At 49.5% G+C, this 22,789-nt stretch overlaps 1 protein-coding gene across 1 annotated transcript in view; it reads right to left on the bottom strand.

The window, feature by feature from the left end:
* Positions 1-22,789, bottom strand: part of LOC144783894 (extracellular calcium-sensing receptor-like) — a 131,699-nt gene that overhangs the window by 24,796 nt on the left and 84,114 nt on the right. Inside the window, exons 3-4 of the mRNA XM_078662636.1 lie at positions 12,741-13,574; positions 12,243-12,470 (exon numbers count right to left, since the gene is read on the bottom strand). Of these exons, the coding sequence (XP_078518762.1) occupies positions 12,243-12,470; positions 12,741-13,574 (1,062 nt within the window). The remainder of the gene's footprint in view (positions 1-12,242; positions 12,471-12,740; positions 13,575-22,789) is intronic.

The raw sequence follows: 22,789 nt of genomic DNA, 5'->3' as shown, positions 1-22,789 counted from the left end.
CACTGTCTCTCTCTCCACTGTTTCTCTCTCCACTGTCTCTCTCTCCACTGTCTCTCTCTCTCTCTCTCTCTCCATTGTCTCCCTCCACTCTCTCCACTCTCTCTCTCCTCTCTCTCTCTACTCTCTCTCCTCTGTCTCTCCACTCTCTCTCTCTTTCCACTCTCTCTCTCCACTCTCTCTCTCCACTCTCTCTCCACTCCACTCTCTCTCTCCTCTCTCTCTCTACTCTCTCTCCGCTCTCTCTCTCTACAATCTCTCCACTCTTTCTCTCAACTCTCTTTCTCTCAACTCTCTCTCTCTCCCCACTCTCTCTCTCTCTCCACTCGTCCTCTCCACTCTCTCTCCACTGTCTCTCTCCACTCTCTCTCTCTCCCTCTCTCTCCACTCTCTCTCTCTCCACTGTCTCTCCATGCTCTCTCTCTCCACTGTCTATCTCCACTCTCTCTCAAATCTCTCTCTCTCTACTCTCTCTCCACTCTCTCTCTCTCTCTCTCCACTGTCTCTCTCCACTCTCTCTACTCTCTCTCTACTCTCTCTTCACTCTCTCTCCACTCTCTCTCCATTCTCTCTCCACTCTCTCTCCACTCTCTATCTCTACCCTCTCTCCACTCTCTCTCCATTCTCTCTCCACTCTCTCTCCACTCTCTCTCTCTACCCTCTCTCCACTCTCTCTCTGCTCTCTCCCTCCACTCTCTCTCTGCTCTCGCTCCACTCTCTCTCCACTCCCTCTCTCTCCACTCTCTCTACTCTCTCTCTCTCCACTCTCTCTCTCCACTGTCTCCCTCCACTCTCTCTCTCTCCACTCTCTCTCCAACCTCTCTCTACTCTCTCTCGCTCCACTCTCTCGCACTCTCGTCTCTCACTCTACACTTGTCCCCCTCTCTCCACTCTCTCTCTCACTCCACTCTCTCTCTCGACTCTTGCCCACTCTCGCTCACAAAGCAGTGTGCGTTGCCATGGAAGTCTGCAGAAATGTTTCCGGGGGTGGGGGGGGCACATTTTTAACTTCATCACCATCCCCCTTGCACCCTTCTCCCCTCTGCCTTACACCCTACTTGCCCTGCCCTTGCACCCTTCTCCCCCTTGCACCCTTCTGCCCTCCGCCTTGCACCCCTCTCCTCTCTACGTTGCACCCTTCTCCCCTCTACCTTGCACCCTTCTCCCCTCCGTCTTGCAGCCTTCTCCCCTCCGCCTTGCACCCTTCTCCTCTCCACCTTGCACCCTTCTGCCTTGCACCCTTCTCCCCTCTGCCTTGCACCCTTCTCCCCTCTGCCTTGCACCCTTCTCCCCTCTGCCTTGCACCCTTCTCCTCTCTGCCTTGCACCCTTCTCCCCCTCCCCCTTGCACCCTTCTGCCCTCCGCCTTGCACCCCTCTCCTCTCTACGTTGCACCCTTCTCCCCTCTGCCTTGCACCCTTCTCCTCTCCACCTTGCTGCACCCTTCTCCCCTCTGCCTTGCACCCTTCTCCCCTCTGCCTTGCACCCTTCTCCCCTCTGCCTTGCACCCTTCTCCCCTCTGCCTTGCACCCTTCTCCCCTCTGCCTTGCACCCTTCTCCTCTCTGCCTTGCACCCTTCTCCTCCCTGCCTTGCATCCTTCTCCCATTCGCCTTGCACCCATCTTCTCTCTACCTTGCACCCTTCTCCTCTCTACCTTGCACCATTCTCCCCTCTGCCTTGCACCCTTCTCGGCCCCCCTTCCCCCCACCTCCCCTGCGGACGCCCACATGCTGTGTTCTAACAAGAGTGCTACCTGAGGGCACCATTTTGCTGCCTCATCCCTTCTCATATGAGCTTTGCCCTGGAGAATGCTGTCTCTGTGGCCTCCACCCCCATCCTTTGGGCGGGCTCTGACTGAAGAGAAACAATGTAAGTTGATACACTGTTTCTCTTCAGTCAGCGGGAGGGGCTGAGAGCAGGCTGCAGCCTGCACCTGCTTTAGAGGGGGAGAGGCTTGCTTTAGAGCAAAGCAAGCCTCTCTCACAGCGCTCACCGAAGAGCTGAGGGGGCCGGGGCCCCCTTAATTTACTGAAGAGAGTGGGGCCGCCCATACTGCGAGGGCTCCCGGGGCATTTGTTATGCCCCTGCTCCTACGGTACTCCTGTAGTATTCTTGTAGTACTCCTGTATTACTCCTGTAATACTCCTGTAATACTCCTGTAGAACTCCGGTCGTACTCCAATAGTACACCTGTAGTACTCCTATAGAACTCCTGCGCTACTCATGTAGTATGCCTGTAGAGCTCCTGTAGTATTGCTATAGTATTCCTGTAGAACTCCAGTGGTACTCCGGTAGTACACCTGTAGTACTCCTATAGAACTCCTGTAGTACGCCTGTAGAACTCCTGTAATACTCCTATAGTACTCCTGTAGTATTGTTGTAGTACTCCTGTATCACTCCTGTAGGACTCCTGGGGTACTCCTGTAGTACTCCTGTATTACTCCTGTAGTACTCCTGTAGTACTCCTGTAGAACTCCGGTTGTACTCTGGTAGTACACCTTTAGGACTCCTGTTGTATGCCTGTAGAACTCCTGTAGTATTGCTGTAGTATTCCTGTAGAACTCCAGTGGTAGTCTGGTAGTACACCTTTAGTACTCCTGTAGTACGCCTGTAGAACTCTTGTAATTCTCATGTAGTACTCATGTAGTGTTGCTGTAGTACTCCTGTAGTACTCCTGTATTACACCTGTAGGGCTCCTGGGGTACTCCTGTAGAACTCCAGTAGTGCTCCTGTGGTACTCCTGTAGAATTCCGGTGGTACTCCTGTATTACTCCTGTAGAACTTGGGTGGTACTCCGGTAGTACACCTGTAGTACTCCTATAGACCTCTGGTGGTATTCCGGTAGTACACCTGTAGTACGCCTGTAGAACTCCTGTAATTCTCTTGTATTACTCCTATATGACTCCTGGGATACTCCTGTAATACGCCTGTATTACTCCTGTAGGGCTCCTGGGGTACTCCTTTAGTACTCCTGTATTACTCCTGTAGTACTCCTGTAGAACTCCGGTGGTACTCCGGTAGTACACCTGTAGTACTCCTGTAGTACGCCTGTGGAACTCCAGTAATTCTCATGTAGTACTGCTGTAGTACTCCTGTATTACTCCTGTAGGACTCCTGGGGTACTCTTGTATTATGCCTGTAAAATCCTGTGGTACTCCTGAAGAACTCAGAGCTTAGTGTGTTGTCAGTTTGTAATAGACACAACTAGGGCAGTTATGAGGGTGATGATTGGAGTGCCCGCGCTTCTGAGGAGGGGCCCTGGATTCGCCAGGGTCAATCCAGACTAAGGCTTGACTTGTGGATTCACTGAAGAGTAAAGTCCAGTCTTCAGGGTATCCACAATTACTACCTATAAAATGAATTATTATTATTATTATTTATTTTTATAAAGCGCATAGTCACCCGGAGGTATCCCAGCGCTAGAGAACCCTAGAACAGTAAAACTGAGGACCGAGGCTGAGTTCATGGGGAGGGCAAAAAACTAGGGAAAAAGATATGTCTTTAACACCTTCCTAAAACGCAGATATTGAGGTTCAAGACGTAGGTCACGAGGAAGAGAGTTCCAAAGACGGGCCGCTTGTACCGAGAAACGTCTTCCTCCTGAACGGGCTTTCCTAAATCTTGGGGTGTTGATGAGATTTTCCGCGTTGGAACGGAGGGATCTAGTGGCTATGTAAGGGGTGATAAAATTGCGAAGGACTGGGGGGCCTTGGTTGTTCAAAGTTTTGTGCACAAGACATAAGGCTTTAAATTTGATTCTCTCCCTTATGGGGAGCCAGTGAAGGAGTTTGAGAGCGGGTTTGGCCGATGATCTGGCCGGGGTGTTGGTAATAATCCGGGCAACAGTGTTCTGAATTCTCTGCAGTTTATTCAGAGTCGCTTCCGGTGCGCCCAAATAAATCGCGTTACTGTAGTCTAGTCTTGATATAATGAGACCTTGGACTAGTAATTTTTGCGATTTAGGAGGAAGAAGAGGCAGGACTTTCCTCAAGGACTTTAGAAGACCAAAGCAGGTCCCTACGACCTTCTTTGCTTGCGGGGCGAATGAGAGTTCAGAATCTATCCATACACCCAGACTTTTCACCTCTTTCTTTGGGTCTGGGGGAGGGCCTAGACAGGTTGGCCACATGTCCAGGGGAAGTGAGGTTCCTTTTGGGCCGAGTAAAAGGACCTCAGTTTTTGTCCCGTTTAGTTTTAGGGCTGATCTGTTCATCCAGTGATGGACCTGCGTGAGGCAGTTGAAGAGATCGGCTTTCTGTTGTTTGGGATGGGAGAGAGACACCACTAGTTGTGTGTCGTCAGCATAGCTGACGACACTCACTCCGAAAGGGGTGATAACCTCCTCCAATGTGGACATATAGATATTGAATAATGTGGGGCTCAGGGAGGAGCCCTGAGGCACACCACATTGGAGGGGCATTTCGGAAGAGCGGGCGTTCTTCTCCCAGATCTGATAAGATCGTTGTGCCAAGAAGGATGAAAGCCAGGATAAGGCTGTACCTTCCAGTCCAACTCTTGCCAGTCTTTCGATGAGGAGTTGGTGGTCAACGGTATCGAACGCTGCACTAAGGTCGAGGAGGATCACTGCCACTGATCCTCCCCCGTCCAATAGCGTTCTGGCTTCCTCTACCGCCGCCAGGAGGGCGATGTCCGTGCCCTGTCCTGGCCGGAAGCCCGTCTGGGAATTTTTCAGTTTGTTATTGGCCTCTAGGAACTGCGAGAGTTTCCTGTTGACAAGTTTTTCCGCGATCTTACTAACTCCTGGGAGTAAGGAAATGGGCCTGTAGTTCGCCAGGTTTTCAGGGTCAAGAGTGGGTTTCTTCAGTAGGGCTTTTACCACAGCCTTCTTCCAGCTCGGGGGCACAACTCCCTGATGGAGTGAAGTATTAATCAGATGAGTGAGGGGGGGGGATAATAGAAGGGGCTACCTCTTTGAGGATCCGAAGAGGAGCAGGATCTCTGGGAGAACCGCTCTTCATGGAGTTGAGCGTCGTCCGTACTTCGTCTATCGTGACCTGGCCCCACGTGGACAGACCAGTAGAAGATGTCGCACATGGGAGAGCAATTTCTCCCCTCGGGCCCGAGGGAGGAATTGAATCCAGGATTAATCGGATTTTGTCCTGGAAGAAGTTAGCCAGTTGTTGGCATTTCTCCTGGTCGGCTTTGGGGTTTGAAGGAGGTCCCCGTCCTTGTTCTGGAGGTTTTGAGAGCTCTTTAAGGATAGCATATGCTTCCTTCCCGGAGCATCCCGCTTCCTCTATTCTCTCCTGAAAGAACACGCTTTTGGTTTTGCGAATCGCGGTTTTATAAGTTGTGAGAGAAATAGAGTAGATGTTTTTATTGGTTGCTGATTTATCGCGTCTCCATGAGCGTTCGGTTTTTTTACACTCTTGCCGTAGGGCTTTAAGCTCTGGAGTGTACCATGAAGCGGGGGATATCCTTTTAGGGTGTTTAAAGGTAGTGATTTTTGGAAGTATAGTGTCGAGAGACGGCGTGATCCAATCACTGAATTGTTTGTCAGCCGTATAAGGGTCAGAGGAGAGCTCGGGAGTGGAATCTGCAAGAGAAAGGGCCCATTTCTCAGATGACAGTTTGTGCCATTGGCGGTCGGTAACCTGGGTTTTAGGGGTTAGGTGAGTAGGTATGGGAGTTTCCCACGAAAAAGGGACCAGAAAATGGTCTGTCCATGGAAGGGTCACAGGTGGATTGGTGGTCATCGTTGCTATATTGGTAAAGATAGGATCCAATAGGTGGCCCTTCTCATGGGTGGGCTCGTTGTTCACTAGATGCACCTTTAGAGATGTAAGGTCGTGTCTGATGTCCGAGGCTACTCGATCCATCGGGTCTAGGAAGTGGAGATTCAAATCACCTAATATAAGGAAGTTGGAGGTGGAAGAGGCTAGTTGGGAAATAGATTCGAATATGGAATTGCTAAAATTGCCTAGAGCCCCAGGGGGACGATAGGTCAGAAGCCCTGCCAGGGTGAGGGCTGGAGAGATTTGAATGGAGAACTGGCCGCACTCACAGTCCTCGATATCAGCGTTAGTCATCCTACAGATGAATTGTTCCCTGTGAATTATGGCTACCCCGCCTCCTCTCCCTTTAGGTCTATTCAAAGCTTGACAGAGATAACCTGTGGGGAGGGCTGTGACGATGTCCGGGTCGGTGTAGTCGGATAGCCAGGTCTCCGTTAAAAACAACAGGTCAAGATCCTGATTCTGAATTAAGAGATTTACTTCAGTGGCGTGTTTAGGGAGGGAGCGACAGTTGAGGAGTCCTGATTTCAAAGCAGGTATGGTAGATTTAGGGGGGGGAGTCGGATTGCAGTGTGGACAAATCGAGAAGGCCTTACCTGCAGTGACCGTATGGTAGCAGGCCAGGATGGTTTTAGGACGTAGGGCGCATAATGTATCAGCTGTATACATCACTCGATCCTGAGGGTCACCTGGCAGAGTAACGGGGCCAAGGGCCGTCCGGGTCCGGACGGGCCCAGACGGGCTTGCCTTTGGCGCGCCTTCGGCGCGCTGACGGCGCGCCCGCTGCGCCCGTCCGCTGCGCGTCCGGTGATTACACATTTTTATGGGGCTGAGGAGGGGCGGGTGGGCGTGGCCTCAGGTAGGCGTGGCCTTGCTTCCTCGCGTGAATGGCGGCGGGAAAGTGTTTCCTTGGGTTTGATCGTTGCAGCGAAGGGGTCGCTGTTTAAGCGTGACTCTAGCCCGCTCTGACTGCTTGCCGGGTGAGTGCGCTTTTTAAAAAATCAATTTTTAGCGTGGTGACACAAAAATAACAACAGTGACAATTTTTAAAATATTCGGCGGTCTCCCGGCTTCCGCCTCAGGAGTATTCAAGGTTCTGTTTGTTTTAACGCTGTCAGTCGCGTATTTATACTGAGGGGGGTGGGCGTGGCCTCAGGTAGGCGTGGCCTTGCTTCCTCGCCGTGAATGGCGGCGGGAATGGCGGCGGGAATTCACATACGATTAATTTTAAATGAGATTATTTGCATATTTGATAGCCATCCTGAAAGTTTGAAATATGCTCAATGTCCATTTGACCCCCGGAGCACGTTGATATTTTGACGCAGTCCATGTCACATGAGGGGCAGCACAAGTCTCTGTGGCCCCTCTTGTAGTTACCCGGGACCCTTTTAATATGGCCCCCAGCGCCCTCGTAAAACTGCCCTTTTATAGGCAATGTTTTGCTTCATGTGCACATTAGGATTCCACAGCTTAACTGAGACCGAGGCCCCCCTGATCCACCACTGTACCCGCATAGAGCAGAGTTCACCTGCTTTAACTGGGCCCCCACCCCCATCCTCTTTCCGGGCCTCCCGCGCTCTGACTAAAGAGAAACAATGTCACTTGAAACATTGTTTCCCTTCAGTCAGCTGAAGGGGGCGAGGGGCTCCGAGCAGGCTGCAGCCTGCACCTGCTTCAGACACAGAGGAGAGAGGCTTGCTTCAGCGCAAAGCAAGCCTCTCAGAGCTATCAGAAGAGATGAGGGGGGCCGGGGCCCTCTTCATTTACTGAGGGAAGCGCCCCCCTCCCCCCCCCCCACCCGTATGTGGTGCACGGCAAGCTGCATTGGCAGCCTAGTAGACTGGAGGCTTATCTAGTCCTTTCAGAGAAAATAAATTGAAAATAAACATGTAAATAAATAAGAATAGTCCCAGGCCACTCAAGGTGGTTATGGTTAGGGCAGAAGTGAAGGAAGCCTATTGCTGACCAATTGCAACATGATGTATGCTGTGGTGTGCAGAAGGAAAGGGTGAAGGACACAAAAAAAGGCAAATGAATGAAGATAGCAAGCTGAAACCTCCTAACTAACACATGGCCTAAAAATATTCTTCATATGGTATGCAATACATAGATTTGGCTGTCGAATTATGTGGTGGATAGGTTTCAGGCTAGCTATAGGATTCTGGCAGCAGAGTCTGCTAAGGCTACTCTGTCTGGTACCAAGTAGTTCTACCATCTCAGTCTGGGGTGCGGAAATTCATATTGCAGTAAATTATACCAAAAACTGCTACTAGTTCCGGAGTCTATAAGAACAGAAGAAGGCACTCTTTAATAGATTTTTTTTTCACATTATCAAAATCTGTTATCATGCTGACCAACTGTTGTTCTCAGGATTTATTAAAAGGCACTTATCAAAAGGAAATGCCTAAGGACCCGATTATGAGTTTGGTGGTCCTGGAGTGGGCCGCCATGCCACTGCCCCACTCCAAGACCGCCAAACAGGCCAACCGCCCGTCTTCCAGATTCCAAGTTAATTTGTGGTCTGGAGGGCAACAGCGTGGTGGTCCCGCAGTAGTGCCTTTGAAAGGCTCCTATTGGAGCGTTAGAAAGGCAGCGCTGTGGGACCGCTACAGCATGTTCCTGCATGGCATGGACTGTGAAGTCTATGCCATGTTGGAACTGGGGGTGCATGCAGTCCTGTCAAGTATCACGCATCAGGTGTGATACTAACGCATTTCAGTGTGGTAATCCGCATTACCGCACTGAAATAATTTGTCACGCATATTCATAGTGTCTGAGAGATGTTACTGCAGACTAATAAATGGGGCAGGAATCAGCGCGCCAGCAGCGCGTCATGCCCATGCAGCTCTCCCAAGCTTGGGGCTCCGTTCGCAGCGAGCTAAGGCTACTCAGCAGGCTCACACTCCATGTGCTACAATATTCTTCAAAATCGCAAATTTCCCTGTCAGCCTGACGTCACGGGGCCCAGTCAGGTTACGTGCCGGCCGGCGCCGGGGGGACCGTCGTCACATCCTGATTTCTGAGCAGGGAGCCGGAAATCAATTTGTAGAGGCCGGGAGGGAGACGGCTGGTTGCTGAATTTGTTCGCCGCCCCGCCCGCAAGCAATGGTTCTCGCAGCTTCCTGCTGCATCTCGCATCGGCCCGAGCTGGGCCGCAGTATGCTCTCACCTGCTGCACCCTCCCAAATGTAGGTGTTGCCGCAGCTGAGGGAAGGAGTCAGTAACCCGCGATGCAGCGGCCTCCAGGACAGTCTGTCACTGACTGGGCCGGCCCCGCTCGGGTCTCACTGGACATCCGGGACGAAACCTCTCCCTTAGGAAACGTGAGTGATAAAAGAACAAGTTTAGCATTTACTCTTTCATTTGTGAGTAGTGCGAGATGTGCTGCACCACGTGTCTGCCGTTTGTTTTCTTAGTGATAAATGTCAATACCAACTTCAGTGAGGTAATGGTATCTGTCACTGCGCTCGTTTTTAATAAAATTAAGAATATGCCTTTAAATTATACCACACTTTTGTGCGTGGCGCTGGGACGATCGGGGTCATTGAGCCGCACTGTGACAAAGTTGTGGTGGCAATCAGAACTGCTCGCACCACAGGGATTATTTAAAACATGTGAGCCCTGCCACCTGTGACCCTCCCGATCCCGAACCATAGACCATGAAGGCTGTGGAGCCCTGAGCACTTAGTTGTGCAGCTTTGCTGCTTAGCTATGTTTTAATCATGTCCAGCCCGCAGCGACATCACATTCTGGTACTGCTGCCGGAGCTGGTGTTCCCTCCTGGTTGTGGCAAAATCATGGCAGCGCTGCTCAAACTGCCGCCTGGCTGCAGTGAATTAAACATCGTAATCCTGATCATGACCATCCCCTCCACTCCCCCCGTGAAGTGAGAGGGAATGACTGTGCAGGCCAGGACTGGAGTCTGAGGATGCAGACGGGACTCGGAAAGTGAAGTAAATCAGATAAACACTGTGTTACCTACCTGCTTTTTTTTGTGTAAGCGGCAGCTGATCTTACCTATAATATGTGTTTTTAGTGTAAGCGGCAGCGCGTTATCAGCCGCCTGCAGTGTTGCTGAAGTTCTGCCCTGGGCATGGCTGCAGGCTCAAGGCTGCCTGAAGGCCACGACCAAGTGTGTGCTGCCTCACAGAGCCCGAGGCTGCCTTGCCCAACATGCCTGGGTTGCATGCTGCTGTCTGCCGCCAACGTTTTAATTTCAGCCAACAGCACCAACTAAACACGTTACTAGGGTACTTTTACTAACTTGTAATTTTGACCAGGAAGCAGTAAATTGTTAACATGAAATTAAACACAATTCACGCATTACTAGTGTGAACCAACGCACAAATATTTGTGCAGTTCTCTGCATTGCTTTGCTAAAGAGTCCAATCAAAGGAGATTATTATGCACACCTGAAAGCACGGCTTGAGATGTCAGACTCTTGGGGGTGGTTCTGGCTCCCCTTAACAGTAGCATTAGAAACTATATAAAGTGAGAAAGGAACCCAAAGTTTTCTAAGTATGTGCATTCATGCTTTGCCATCCCTGAACACTACTTCCAAGAATAACTGCAACATTTAAATCATTTAAGTGCTGATTCTATTATGGGAAGTGTTTCATCCAACATTTGGTTTACGTTAATTTTAACAGAACAAAACTGAAAACTTGTTTATTCCAACATAGTATCTATGTTACTGTGCATTTCCACTTGAACTCAACTGTCTCACCCGGAATTACGATGACAGTTGACGTATGTTTATATATTTTTTTCTTCATGTGGTATTGTGAAGTTTGTGTTTTAAAACCCTGCCCCTCAGTCCACACCCATGGGGCTCTTCTTCTTTCGTTCCAGAGGTAGGTGCAAGTTACATTTTGCGAGTACCTATTGCTTTAGGTATTTTAGGGCTGTAGATTACTAATTGGACGAATAAAACCGTCTTGTATACTCTTCCTTGTGCATCCACATAGGTTACAACCAGCTAGAGCAAGACTAAACTATGTGAGCTTCAGCCTCACTCGCCTGATGCTTGTCCCATGCGGACTGTCAGTGACTACTGTCTAATCAGGTTACAAGGCCACTTTCATTTCTGGTGCTATACAGCAATTTTAAATCCTCTTAAGAGTTTCCTGTTGCTCAAATGGGTGTAATTTCTGATAATTAAATGTTTCCCTGGTCTTCATTACCAGCTTTTGCTTGCGAGAAAGTGTCACTCATAGTCGTTGAAATGTCACTCATAATTACACTAAAATTATGAAAATGTCACACATAGCAATCTGAAACCTTGGCAGCTATGTGCATGCACACAGGGGGGCACAATATGTGCCCCCTGCATGCACCAACATGCATGAGGGAAGGAGGACCCTATAGGGCCCTCTCTGTTTCCTGATCGCCAGCAGTTGCATGGAGTAAGAACTTCCATGCAACTGCTGGCGGTCAGGAAACTCATAATATGCATGGTGGTGCCGCAGGGGCACTGTCTGCATACTGTGAGGCCCTGATCGCTGCACCACTATCAGGGAACGCGGTTCCCTGGAGGTTGCAGCAGTCAAATGGGGGTCTGACTACCAAAGATAAAATAGGGAGTCAGACTGCCGGTGCAGCGGTGGCAGGACCACCGCGCCACTGTGAGTTTGGCAGTCCACTGACTTTCAATCTAATTAGTTCCTATGTGTGGAACTTTCTGCACATTTTTAATGCTGGCATTTCCATAGAATCCGTCTTTGAGAGGGCCAAAATCTTCAAGACCCAAACTTTAAGATGGCAGGTCTTTTAAACTCGACCCAGGAAGTTTACTAGAGTATCCAATGAGTGTAAAGTTCTACCACAAGATGGGTGGGAAGATCCTGAAACTACCAACTTTCTGGAAACAGCACTGGATTGAACATTGTGAAGATGTCACTGGATATAATTCATCTTAATGCTAACATATAAATGTGCTGAAACCTGTGCTAGACAGTCCAACTCCCAATGGCAGGCTAGGTTTGCTGCCCTTTGGGTAAAATGTTACATTTTCACCATGGTCCAGCATCAAAGATCTTAAACATTTCGCAATTACTTTCAATGGCTACCATTGACCTCAGTCCCCACAGTGACAATACTCATACACTTCTTTCACTTTTTCATTGTTCCACATTTAGTGTGTTTTTAGTTTATGTATATTCACTATTTCCAGAAACTTGCTCAGGACCACAGCTCCTTTACTTTACTGTGTGCAATGTTTTTAAGTTGTTAGTCCTGCACCCACCATGAATGAATCTCTGTCTCACTTTGCCGTGGTACAGGGAAAGATACAGATAGTTTGCCTAGCTTTGTTTTGTTTCATGTTTTATAAAGTTTTGGAGTCTTTACCAACTCCCCAACTTGCTACTTGGTAATTAATGATTATTCTGAGTCTTTTAATTTTGGAGCAGCTGTTGTCTTTCCAGAACTGCCTTCTACAAATGTGTTGGAAATGTTGTTTTTCTGTAAAGTTAATCATCCAAGTTCTCACCTGAGACCCTTTTCCACCCCATATGCTGACATTTTTGTCAATGACCAGTCGTAGGTGGTTGGGAGCACTGACGTCATAGGTCCCCCATGTCACAAAGCTTCTGGTGTCATTGGATGTAATGTGCCAATACAACAAATCAAGGAATGAACGGAAATCTCCAGATGCATCGAAATATAACCCGCTGCCTGCAGAGCTCTGCGTTCTTGCATTCTTCACATAATGCAAAATCTGCAAGGAAACAATATTTTGGGACTTCAAAAGGGATGTAGAAGAATGTTGGAAGGACATTTAATATGCTGTTTGGAATCTGTAATTAAATGTTGAGGCCACAATTATGTTATAGAGAGAGCAATGCTTCAGAACACGGTACTCTACTGTAGGTAGGCAGATAGCAGTGATTATGAGACTGAGTTAAAGGGTGTTTTTAAGACACATTACAATATAGATAGCATAGCTAGGACAAATGCAAAACTGTACACAACATATTAGTGCTCTCACCTGCCATGGCTGAAAATCTTTAGGATCTGCACATGTACCAATGGTGAAGGGACCTTCTTGATCTTTACAATGAAGCAGATCATGTAATGCTTGGGACATGGCATAGATAGCTTGGTATGCTGAAAAAGAGAACCGGAAATCATTCACCTCCAACACCGAAGCGTCAAGAGATTCAAGATTTTCTGTTCCACTGCAGAGAACCTGCTCATCTTTTTCTCCAGATTTTGTTCCATTAAATGCATTCATCCATTTGCAACTAAAGGCTTGCTCCCAAAAAGTTTTCATGAATATGTCCTTGGTGTCCCTGAGGGGATGTATATTGTACAGAAACTCTTTGAGTCCAGGGATGTCTCCTCTGTGCACTGCCAGTCCCAGAGTGCCATTTAATATGTGCCACATGTCTCTCCATGAGAAAACCTTTGATGGAACCCAGCTTGTAATACCAATCCAGATTTTTTCAGGGATCCTTTTCAGAGATATCTCCTTTAGAAATGGTGCTATATCAATCACATAGGTGTAGCACACAACCACTCTAGCAGTGGATCTTTGCACAATATCAATGGCATGGGCTAAGGATGCCCTGCTGGATTGTGTGGGCAGTGTTTCAAAGAATTCAATGCATATGTCATTCTTTGCTGCCTCTTCTCTAAGCATCTGACTACCTTGGAGCCCATGGTCATTATTTGAAACCAGGATCCCAATCCACGTCCATCCAAAGAGAAGCAACATCTTCATCAAGCCATCCACCTGGAAGTTAGCACTTGTCACTGTCCGTAGGAATGATGGGAACTGGATTTTGTCACTGAGGATTGGAAGTGCTGCAACATAGCTGATCTGTGGAGAAAGAAACACTTTTTGTAGCACAAATTTAACATATGGAAATCTAGTGTTTTCAAAATAAATATTGCCTTGAGCATTCAAGAGTAATCTCAACTTTCTTTTGTAAATTTTGTATATACATAAACCAACATGTCTGCACGGAGGCAGACTTGTCCAGTCTACCCTTGATCCAATCAGCAAGAGATGTAGCAGCAAAACACATTGCAACTTTTTTAGAAGAATATTGTCTCCTCAGAAAGGGATGACAGACAACAAGAGTGGTCCCACCACCGAAGACAAGAGGAAGGAGACTGGCCGAGGACGGGATGAGGAAGAGGGCAGGAAGAGCACAGCAAAGAAGGAAATGAGACAAACAGAGAAAACAGAAGAGGAAGAGGAAGAGGAAGGGGGCAATGGGAAACAGACCAACTGGCACCAAACAAAGAAAATAATGGATGACACCATGGTAAATAGAACTATTGTAAATCTGTCCAATCAACCTCTAACTATGCTAGAAAAAAGAACATTGTGTCTGGGCCTCTCTTTCAGTCCTTCCAATAGTATGGATTATCCAGAAACTAAGATTGATCTATATAAATTTATTTGAAAACTGAAACTCAGGAAATGGTTTAGTTTAAAAGATATGGAGGTGCAGAATCAAGATAATACTTCTGATACTGACATTTCTACCAAATCAGAGACCAGCACATTTCTAGAAGTGGGAGATGCAGACACACTTGCTATTTTACATGAACTCCTATGGGGAAACAGAATTAGTTCAGGGCACGCAGCCAAGTACCATGAACATAATAACGGATCAATCTGCAATCACTAAATTCAGATCAAGCTCTACTTTCCTTCCCAGACTCCCTCACGACAGTATTGACAATTTTCACGATACTGTAACAAAAGAATACTTAGCTGAGGATGCTATCATTGCGATACACCCTGGTAACAAGGGCGGTAACATTGTCCTGAGGGAATGGAATCTATACATCAGAGAAGACTTGAGACAATGGGAGGATAAGAGATTTTATGAAAAAATAAGGCGTGAAATGTACAATCTAAGCATTGTATGCACATGGACGAAATTTAAGGGATGGCGAAATAATGGTATCCTGCAGTGGGAAGAATTTTGCTATCTAAAAAGAGACTATCCTAAACTCCCAAGTTTTTATCTCTTTTAAAAATCCACAAAGACATCACCAATCCCCCAGGAAGACCCATCGTCTCCTCCACAGGAAGCGTGTCAGAAAACATTTCTAAATATGTGGACAATTTTCTCCATGATTATGTCATTACCCTCCCATCCTATGTAAGGGATGCCAAAGATTTTCTAAGGAAGTTAGAAGAAACAGGGAGGAGAGAGGATTACCTTCTAATCACTATGGATGTAAATTCACTGTACACAATCATTGAACATTCTCGGGTATTCGAGCATTCCAACATTTTCTAAAGAATAGGCAGATTAGATACCTGGAATACACTAAAATGTTACTTGAGATGATAGATTACTGTCTACACAACATCTTTTCATTCAATGGGACTTTGTACAAACAAATCCTGGGAACAGCCATGGGCACATGCTTTGCCCCCAGTTTTGCTAATCTTTTTCTGGTGGCATGGGAGGAATAAATACTGAGGGACATGACGTCATCTCCCACACGTGGGGAGGTTATAAAGTATTTACAGTACATAGACAATCTGTTTATTGTATGGCAGGGCAGTTAAGTCAGTGCCAAGATGTTCATCAAGAAACTAAATACAAACAATTACAATCTGAATTTAATTTATAGCATGAGTAGAAAATCCATCAAATTTGTGGATATCCGGGGGCGTGGCTAGCAGCCGACGATGGGGGCAGCAAACAAGAGAGGCTCCCGGTGTAAGGCGGCGTCCCTCATCAATCCGCATGCCGATCCGTCTAGCAACATACTCGGAGGGGGTGCCTTGAGTCCAGTGGCCGAGCGACAACCGGAGGAGGAGTTTCGAAGCTGCGACGCACCGGGAAAGGGTGAAGAGACGGCACTCCTGACGGGGCCTGGTGGCAGACGGCGAGCAGCGGACCGTAGTGGGAGCGGTGCCCGGGCGGAAGTGAGCCCTCAGCGGAGGTCGCCTACCGGAAGTGTGCGAGGTGGAGAGCAAAATGGGCAGAAAGGCGGTGGATGACCCTGGTGACCCCCGATGACAATCCGCGAGCGGTGAGCGACATCACACAGCGGCGCAGCACTGAGGGAAGTGGCAATAGAGGGAAGATGACGCCGGACGATGTGTGACGACACCGCCATTTTGTAAGGCTACACCGTCCCGGGCAAGAACTCTTTCGGAAAACTGGCTCGGCACACCCGTGCTAAAGGCTTAACAAGCATCATAGAGAAAACAGCACTAATATGGCGGCTTGGGAGGCGTTAAGATCTCACGGCTGAACGGCGGAACTGACTGCCCAGTCGCCATACATAAACAATAAGAACGATCTGCTCACCGAGGCGCAATCTGGGCTCGGGCGACCCCCCCCGATCGGCATACTCGGGGCAGCACTCGGCAGAATACCACCCCGCTGGCCAGGACCGACAGAGCCTGCGGTGGATATAAGGATCAGTTCAACGCAGCGTGCCTGTATACACCAGCAACAGTGGAAGTAGGCGCGCAAAGGGTTGCATAATAAAAACGGGACTCACAGAGTGCAGTGTATGTACAATCACACTCCATAACGCACGGACCACCACACAGCGGTGAGCAGAATCCTGGTTGGTGAACATGACGGGCAGGGGACCTAAGCACAATTCCACTCAAGCCAAGCTTGACAAATTCGCCTACGAAAAACAGAATCCCCCCCTGGCGGAACAACGCAAGTCCCTGGGTAAAGCTGTGGAGAGCGAAGGCGCGAAGAGAGCCACGCTGGAGGACGTGCTGACCGCCTTGGCCCAAGTGCAAGCGACAGCGGGAGCGACGGCGACGGAGGTAACCCTCATTCGCGCAGATCTCCAAAAGATGAACGAAAGGGTGAAACAAGTGGAAGTTGTGACTAAATCATTAGTGGAGGATGTGTCGGAGCTACAAGTGGAAATGGAGAAAGTGCGGCTGATAACAAATCACTTAGAGAGAAGCTGGACGACCAGGAAGGACGCTCTCGGAGGAACAACGTCCGTATATTAGGAGTTCCGGAATCGGAAGCTACGGGTGCTATGGACCTCTACGTGGAAGCCTTGATTAAGAACCAGCTCAATCCAAAGGGTCTCTCGCACTTTTTCTCTGTGGAAAGGGCCCACAGAGTACCAGGAGGGAAGCCAATGACTGGAGGCCCGCCGAGGCCAATATTAGCGAGACTCTTTAACTTCCGCGACCCAGACACCATCTTACAAGCGGCCAGAGTGGCGCCGGCCATCCAAATCCAAAACTCCAAAATATCCTTTTTCCCGGACTACACGGCAGAGGTCTCGCGGCGAAGACGGACATTCCTGGAAGTGAAAAGGACGTTGCGAGAACGAGAGGTGCCCTACTCAATGCTGTTCCCGGCTCGGCTACGAGTGGTCGCTGACAAAAATGTCTGGTTCTTTGATTCCCCGGAGGCAGCGAGGGATGGCGCACAGCGGGACCTCCACGCAGATCGAATAGAACGAACCACGGACACCGCGACGACAGTCGACCTGGGTCGCAGACTTCAGGCAGAGGAGGTGCGGGCAACTCGCCGACACACGAACTGACCGAAGCCGAAGGAGGAGAATAACTCGGACCACCTGGTGCAAGAATAGACGCTGGCTTATACTATTTGAACTGATTGCATAATGGTCGCGGTTGGACACTGGACTGGGTGGCCCTGAAGAGCGCAGGGTTGCCGCCTGCCCGGGGAGACACTCTCCCCCAACACGCAAGTACTCTGGTTTTGGAATGGGATAAGCGCTCTGCTCTGTTGGGGCGGCGGGTAGTTGTAGGGAGGCAGGGAGGGGGGAGGAGAAGGGGAATTGCTTGGTAGTTGTTAGAAATTCACAAGTAAGGTCGAGTTATGATGTTTCACACCTGCGTTGCTTGGCTGACAGACAGAAGCGAGGAATCTGGTTCACAAGCCGTGATAGACACATATGGGACAACATGACGGGGTATGGCGGATGGTCTGATACATAGCACGGAGGGGGTCGAGTCACAATCACAAGGCTCCCCCTACGGCTACTGACGTGGAATGTGAGAGGTCTAGGAGATAAGGTGAAACGCGGACTGGTATTAACCGCACTGAAGAGGCAGAAGCCTACCCTGGCTCTCTTACAAGAGACACACTTAACGGGAGGGCGTCCAAAGCCCAGGACAGGAGAGGATATAGAATGATAGTGCATTCAGAGTTTACTTCGGGCTCCCGGGGCACTGGCATTTTGATTAAGAAGTCCTCACAATTCATTCCACTGAGCACCAAGACTGATGGACAGGGTTGTTTTGCGGCCCTATAGGGACAATGGGAGGGGCGGCTTATAAACGTGGTCCCGGTGTACATCCCCGGCGCTTCACTCAGTGCAGCTTCCAGCGTTGGGTGACTTTCTCCTGACCCTTCCTGAGGGAGATGTAATCCTTGGGGGAGACTTCAACGCCACTATAGACACACAGCTCGATAAATTCCCGGCGACGGGCCCGACTGGGGGACCTTCCCGCTTCCAACGATTCTTGATGGCCATGGGTCTAATTGATATATGGCAGCATGCTCACCCTCAAGTGAGACAATACACCTTCCACTCCACCACCCATAACAGTCTATCTCGAATTGACTACGTTTTAGCACTGGGCGATGGTATACAACATGTAGACACCATAGACATCCACCCTAGAGGTATATCGGACCACTCACCAGTTACCCTGACAGTCTCCACCCAAGAGAAGTCTCGCAGACGGATCTACCCCATCCAAGCCACTTATCTTAAGGTCCCTAAGGTCAAGAAGGCTCTCAAACAGGCGACAACACAGTACTTCACGGAAAATGTCGCCTCTGTGCGGAGATACTATGGGAAGCATATAAGGCGGTATTAAGGGGGCAAGCCAAAAATTCGATCACGGGCTACAAAAGAGAAAAAGCGGCCGAGCTGGCAGGGTTGGAGTTGGCTCTGCGAGACACGACAACGGCACACGAGGCATACCCCACGCCTGACACGTCCCACGCTCTGCACCTCCAACAACAATTGTACACGGAATATGTTCGGTGTCAGGTGAAGGGGCAAATAGCTGACATGCAGAACAGGATTTATGATGTAGGGGATAAGGCGGGTAAGATGTTGGCCTGGTTAGATAAGAAGGGGGGGAGCTCCAGAGGTATCCAACATGTGAAGGACGGACTTGGAGTAGTTCACACAAGCCCTAAGCAGATAGTGGAGGCACTCGCAGTACTCTTTGAAAAGGCTTACACCCCAGAACGGGTAGTTTCAGCTGAACTGGCTAGGGCAGCTCTTGAACCGATCAGGACTCCGACGCTGCGGCCAGAGGTATCAGCTGACTTAGATGCAGATATCACTATGGAGGAGATACAAAAGGCTATACGAGCACTGAAGCCCGGCAAGGCGCTCGGACCTAATGGCATCCCAATAGAATGGTACCAGACCACGCCGGAGGGGTTGAGTAAACACCTGCTAGCTATGTTTGAGGAATGTTTGGAGAAGGGTGAACTTCCGCTAGACCAGAGGATAGCCACCATAGTAGCAATCCCCAAACCTGGGAAACCACCGGAGGATTGCTCCTCCTACCGCCCTATCTCCTTGCTTAATGCAGAAGTCAAGATCCTGGCCAAACTCTTAGCCACCCGCCTTGTGACACATCTACCCGATCTCATACACCCGGACCAATCCGGGTTTATGCCTCACAGGAACACGGCGCAGAATCTGCGCCGAGTGCACAGGGTGGTGGCAAGGGCGGAATCGATCCCGGAACAAGCGGTCATACTGGCCCTAGATGCAAAGATGGCTTTCGACCTAGTGGAATGGAACTATCTGTTTGAGGTCCTTGCATGTCTGGGTTTCGGCACCAAGTTTATAGCGTGGGTCAAGCTACTGTATGCCAGACCGGTGGCACAGGTGGTGGCGAATGGTCACATTTCACGGACATTCCCCTTGGGGAGGGGCACCCGCCAAGGATGCCCCCTTTCGCCATTACTCTTTGCAATCACTTTGGAACCATTGACCACCTTGATACGAACGACACTACTACTTAGGGGCATACCCTGGGTGGAGGGCTGGGAGGACCAGCTCTCCCTATACGCGGACGATATGCTGGTATACCTAACAGACCCAGAACGGGGGGTGCCGGCGCTCCTGACCCTCTGTGATGAACATGGTAAGATCTCGGGTTACACATTAAATTGGAATAAATCGGAAATGTATGTACTGAAGGGCCCGGTCCCGGCACTGAGCGCAGAATGCCCCTTAAGGGCAGCTGGCTCTTCCTTTAAGTATTTGGGTATCTATGTTACAATGGACCCGACAGGAACAGACTAATTTGCATATAGCCAGGTTCTGAGCTGGGATGGTGCAGTGAGCTAAAAAACGGTGATGGATTAAAACCATGATCTATCGACTTGGTAAGAGTATTCTGCATCATTCAGAAACTCTGTCCATCACCACCCCCCCTTTCCCGACGGAATTTCTGCAGAAAAACCTAACGCCACCTATGGAACGGCTTAAGCAGGACGTTAAGTTCTGGGCGGGACTACCTCTTACGATGCTAGGTAAAGCGGCGCTTTATAAAATGAAGTCCCTGCCCCGCTGCTTGTATGTACTAGAGTATACACCCTACCTGGTGGCGCCAGGATACTTTAGGAAGGTAGCGGCATTGGTGTCTAGTCTTTTATGGGGTAACCGCCCGGCACGCATTGCACAGGCCAAAATGCACCGGGGTTGGTTCGACGGGGGAATTGCGCTGCCGAATCTGAAATGGTATTATTGGGCGGCGCAATTAAAACCCATTAACCAATGGATTCATGTGTCGCAGGATGACCCAGCATTCCGGGCGGACAGGGCGCAGCTCGGCACGAATAGTCTACTGGCACAGCTTTACGACCAGCGGAGAGTGCGTATATTGGTGGGACCCACGAAGCTCACCGCTGTGCTGTGGCATACAGCGCTAGCGGCGCTAGGTTGGAGAAGAAAAATAACCAAGCTTACATCCCTATGGGACTCCCGGGCCATAGGAAGCCTGAGACATAGTAAGGGTTTTTCCCATTGGGACACTATAGGGATATCCACAGTGGGAGACCTATGGGAAAAAGGAGAGATGATTCCATTTGACCAGCTGAGGGAACTGTATGACCTGGGGGAGCGGGAATCTTACCGTTATATTCAGATACGTCACGCCCTGCTTACTGCCATCCCCCCTGGAACGGAGGTGCCAGAATCCTCCCCGCTTGAGGATCGCCTCCTCACAGATTTTATGCTTGAACGAGCGACATCACTTACGTACCGCAAGTTGCTCAACAACTTGCCAGATCCGATGACTCAATTGAAAGATAAATGGGAGGGCGACATAAATGATATGGATGAACACGAATGGAATGAAGCGCTGGCGTCGCCAAGAGAAGTTGGTATCTCTGCAAGATTAAGGCTAGTACAACTTAAGGTTTTACACAGAGTGTACTACACTAGAACGACTCTGCACCGGATACACAGAGCACAACACCCCTATTGCCTTGGTGGTTGTGGGGAGGAGGGGACGCTCTTCCACACAATATGGGATTGCCCACGTATCCAGGAATACTGGAGGCAAATAATGCGCACTATGTCACAGACCTTGGAGAGCTCCCTGGTCCCAGAGCCACGAAAATGCCTATTTTTTTTTTTTTTTTTTTGTAAAACAATTTTTATTGCAGATCCACACATTAGATGCATTAGCAGTTTACACATCATAGTTGTAATCATAGTTCCCACCACAGCATGATACACAGCCTTTTAGCCCTCAACCCGGAGGCCGGGCGGCGATTCGTGTGGGTCAGGTATGTTCATAGGTGTGTTGGGCTATGGATGAGGAGGATTGTTCAATCAGTTTCTGCTTTATGTTTACATCCTCCTCCCCCTGCTCTGCTGCTAGTCCCGCTCGTAGGATTCCGGTGATGCTTATGGTGGTCTGCGCTCCCCCCCCCCCCCCCCCCCCCACTGTGTGTCTGTGCCTATGTCTGGTGCTGGTGCCCATATCCATGGTATATGTTGAAGGAGTTTCATGTGTTCCCTTGTGTGTGTGTGTCTGGTGTCGGTGCTGGGTGGGCGATAGACGCTAAAGGAGTAGGGGGGCCCTTCACCTCTTCGTCTTCTAGTCCCTCCAGTGTAGTGTCCCTCAGAGCTTGGACCAATGTCTCCCATGCTCTCGCCGCGTCCTGCGCTTTCTCGTCTGAGCCGCGGCGTGCCAATTGGTATCTAATCGTGCTCTCGGCTGTTGCCCATTTCAAGAATTCGGAGAGCCATCTCCTGTGAGTCGGGCCCTTCTTTGCCTTCCAACCCTTGGTCAGCTCCCGTTTGGCTAAAAGCAGTCCCATGTCTATGAATTTGCTTGTTAGCTTGTTTTTGCGTGTGTGTGGGAACCAGTGGAGTAGTGCGACCTCATTATCGTATTGTAGTTCCCTGTCCGTCACTGTGTTCAATGTGTCGCCTATCTCACTCCAATATTCCTGTACGTGAGGGCAACCCCGGAGCATGTGGAGTAGATCTGCCTTCGCCGCATCTGTGACCTCGAAATACGTTGCCACTTTGTTCGGGGTTAAGTAGGCTCTGTGGAGGATGTACAAATGTATAAGTTGAAAGCGGGCATTTCTGGTACCTTTCCTAGCCCTGCGCACAAGTTGGGACCATGTTGTGTCGGGTATTTCTTTCTGCAAGTCAGCCTCCCATTTCATTTTGAGTGAAGTGAGGGGTTGAATGTTTTCAGAGGATAGTCGGGAATAAAGGCACGTGACTGCTTTGAATGTCCCTGCCGCCATCATTGCGTATTGGCACACCAGTGTTGTCTGTGGCTCGGACAGCCCCTCTCCCCAGTGTGTTTGTATGGCCCTCACTACCGCTGCGTGTATTAGATAGTCGCCCCTTCGAAGATCGTAGCGCTCCTGAAGAGTCTGAAATGGTACCAGAACTCCGTCCTCATAAAGGTCCCCTATCATTTCCTCCCAGTCCTGCAGTCCCAACCAATCCCCCCCATGTGGCAGCGCCGTCACCATGCCCAGAGGAATTTCGGGCGCGTACGGGCGCTTCAGCCCCGCTCGCTTCAGCGACTTGTTCCAG

This window comes from Lissotriton helveticus, chromosome 10 (assembly GCF_964261635.1).
Source record: "Lissotriton helveticus chromosome 10, aLisHel1.1, whole genome shotgun sequence".
NCBI classification, from domain to species: Eukaryota; Metazoa; Chordata; class Amphibia; order Caudata; family Salamandridae; genus Lissotriton; species Lissotriton helveticus.
Note: the sequence above shows the minus strand (reverse complement) of the source record. Positions and strands in the feature narration are given on the sequence as shown.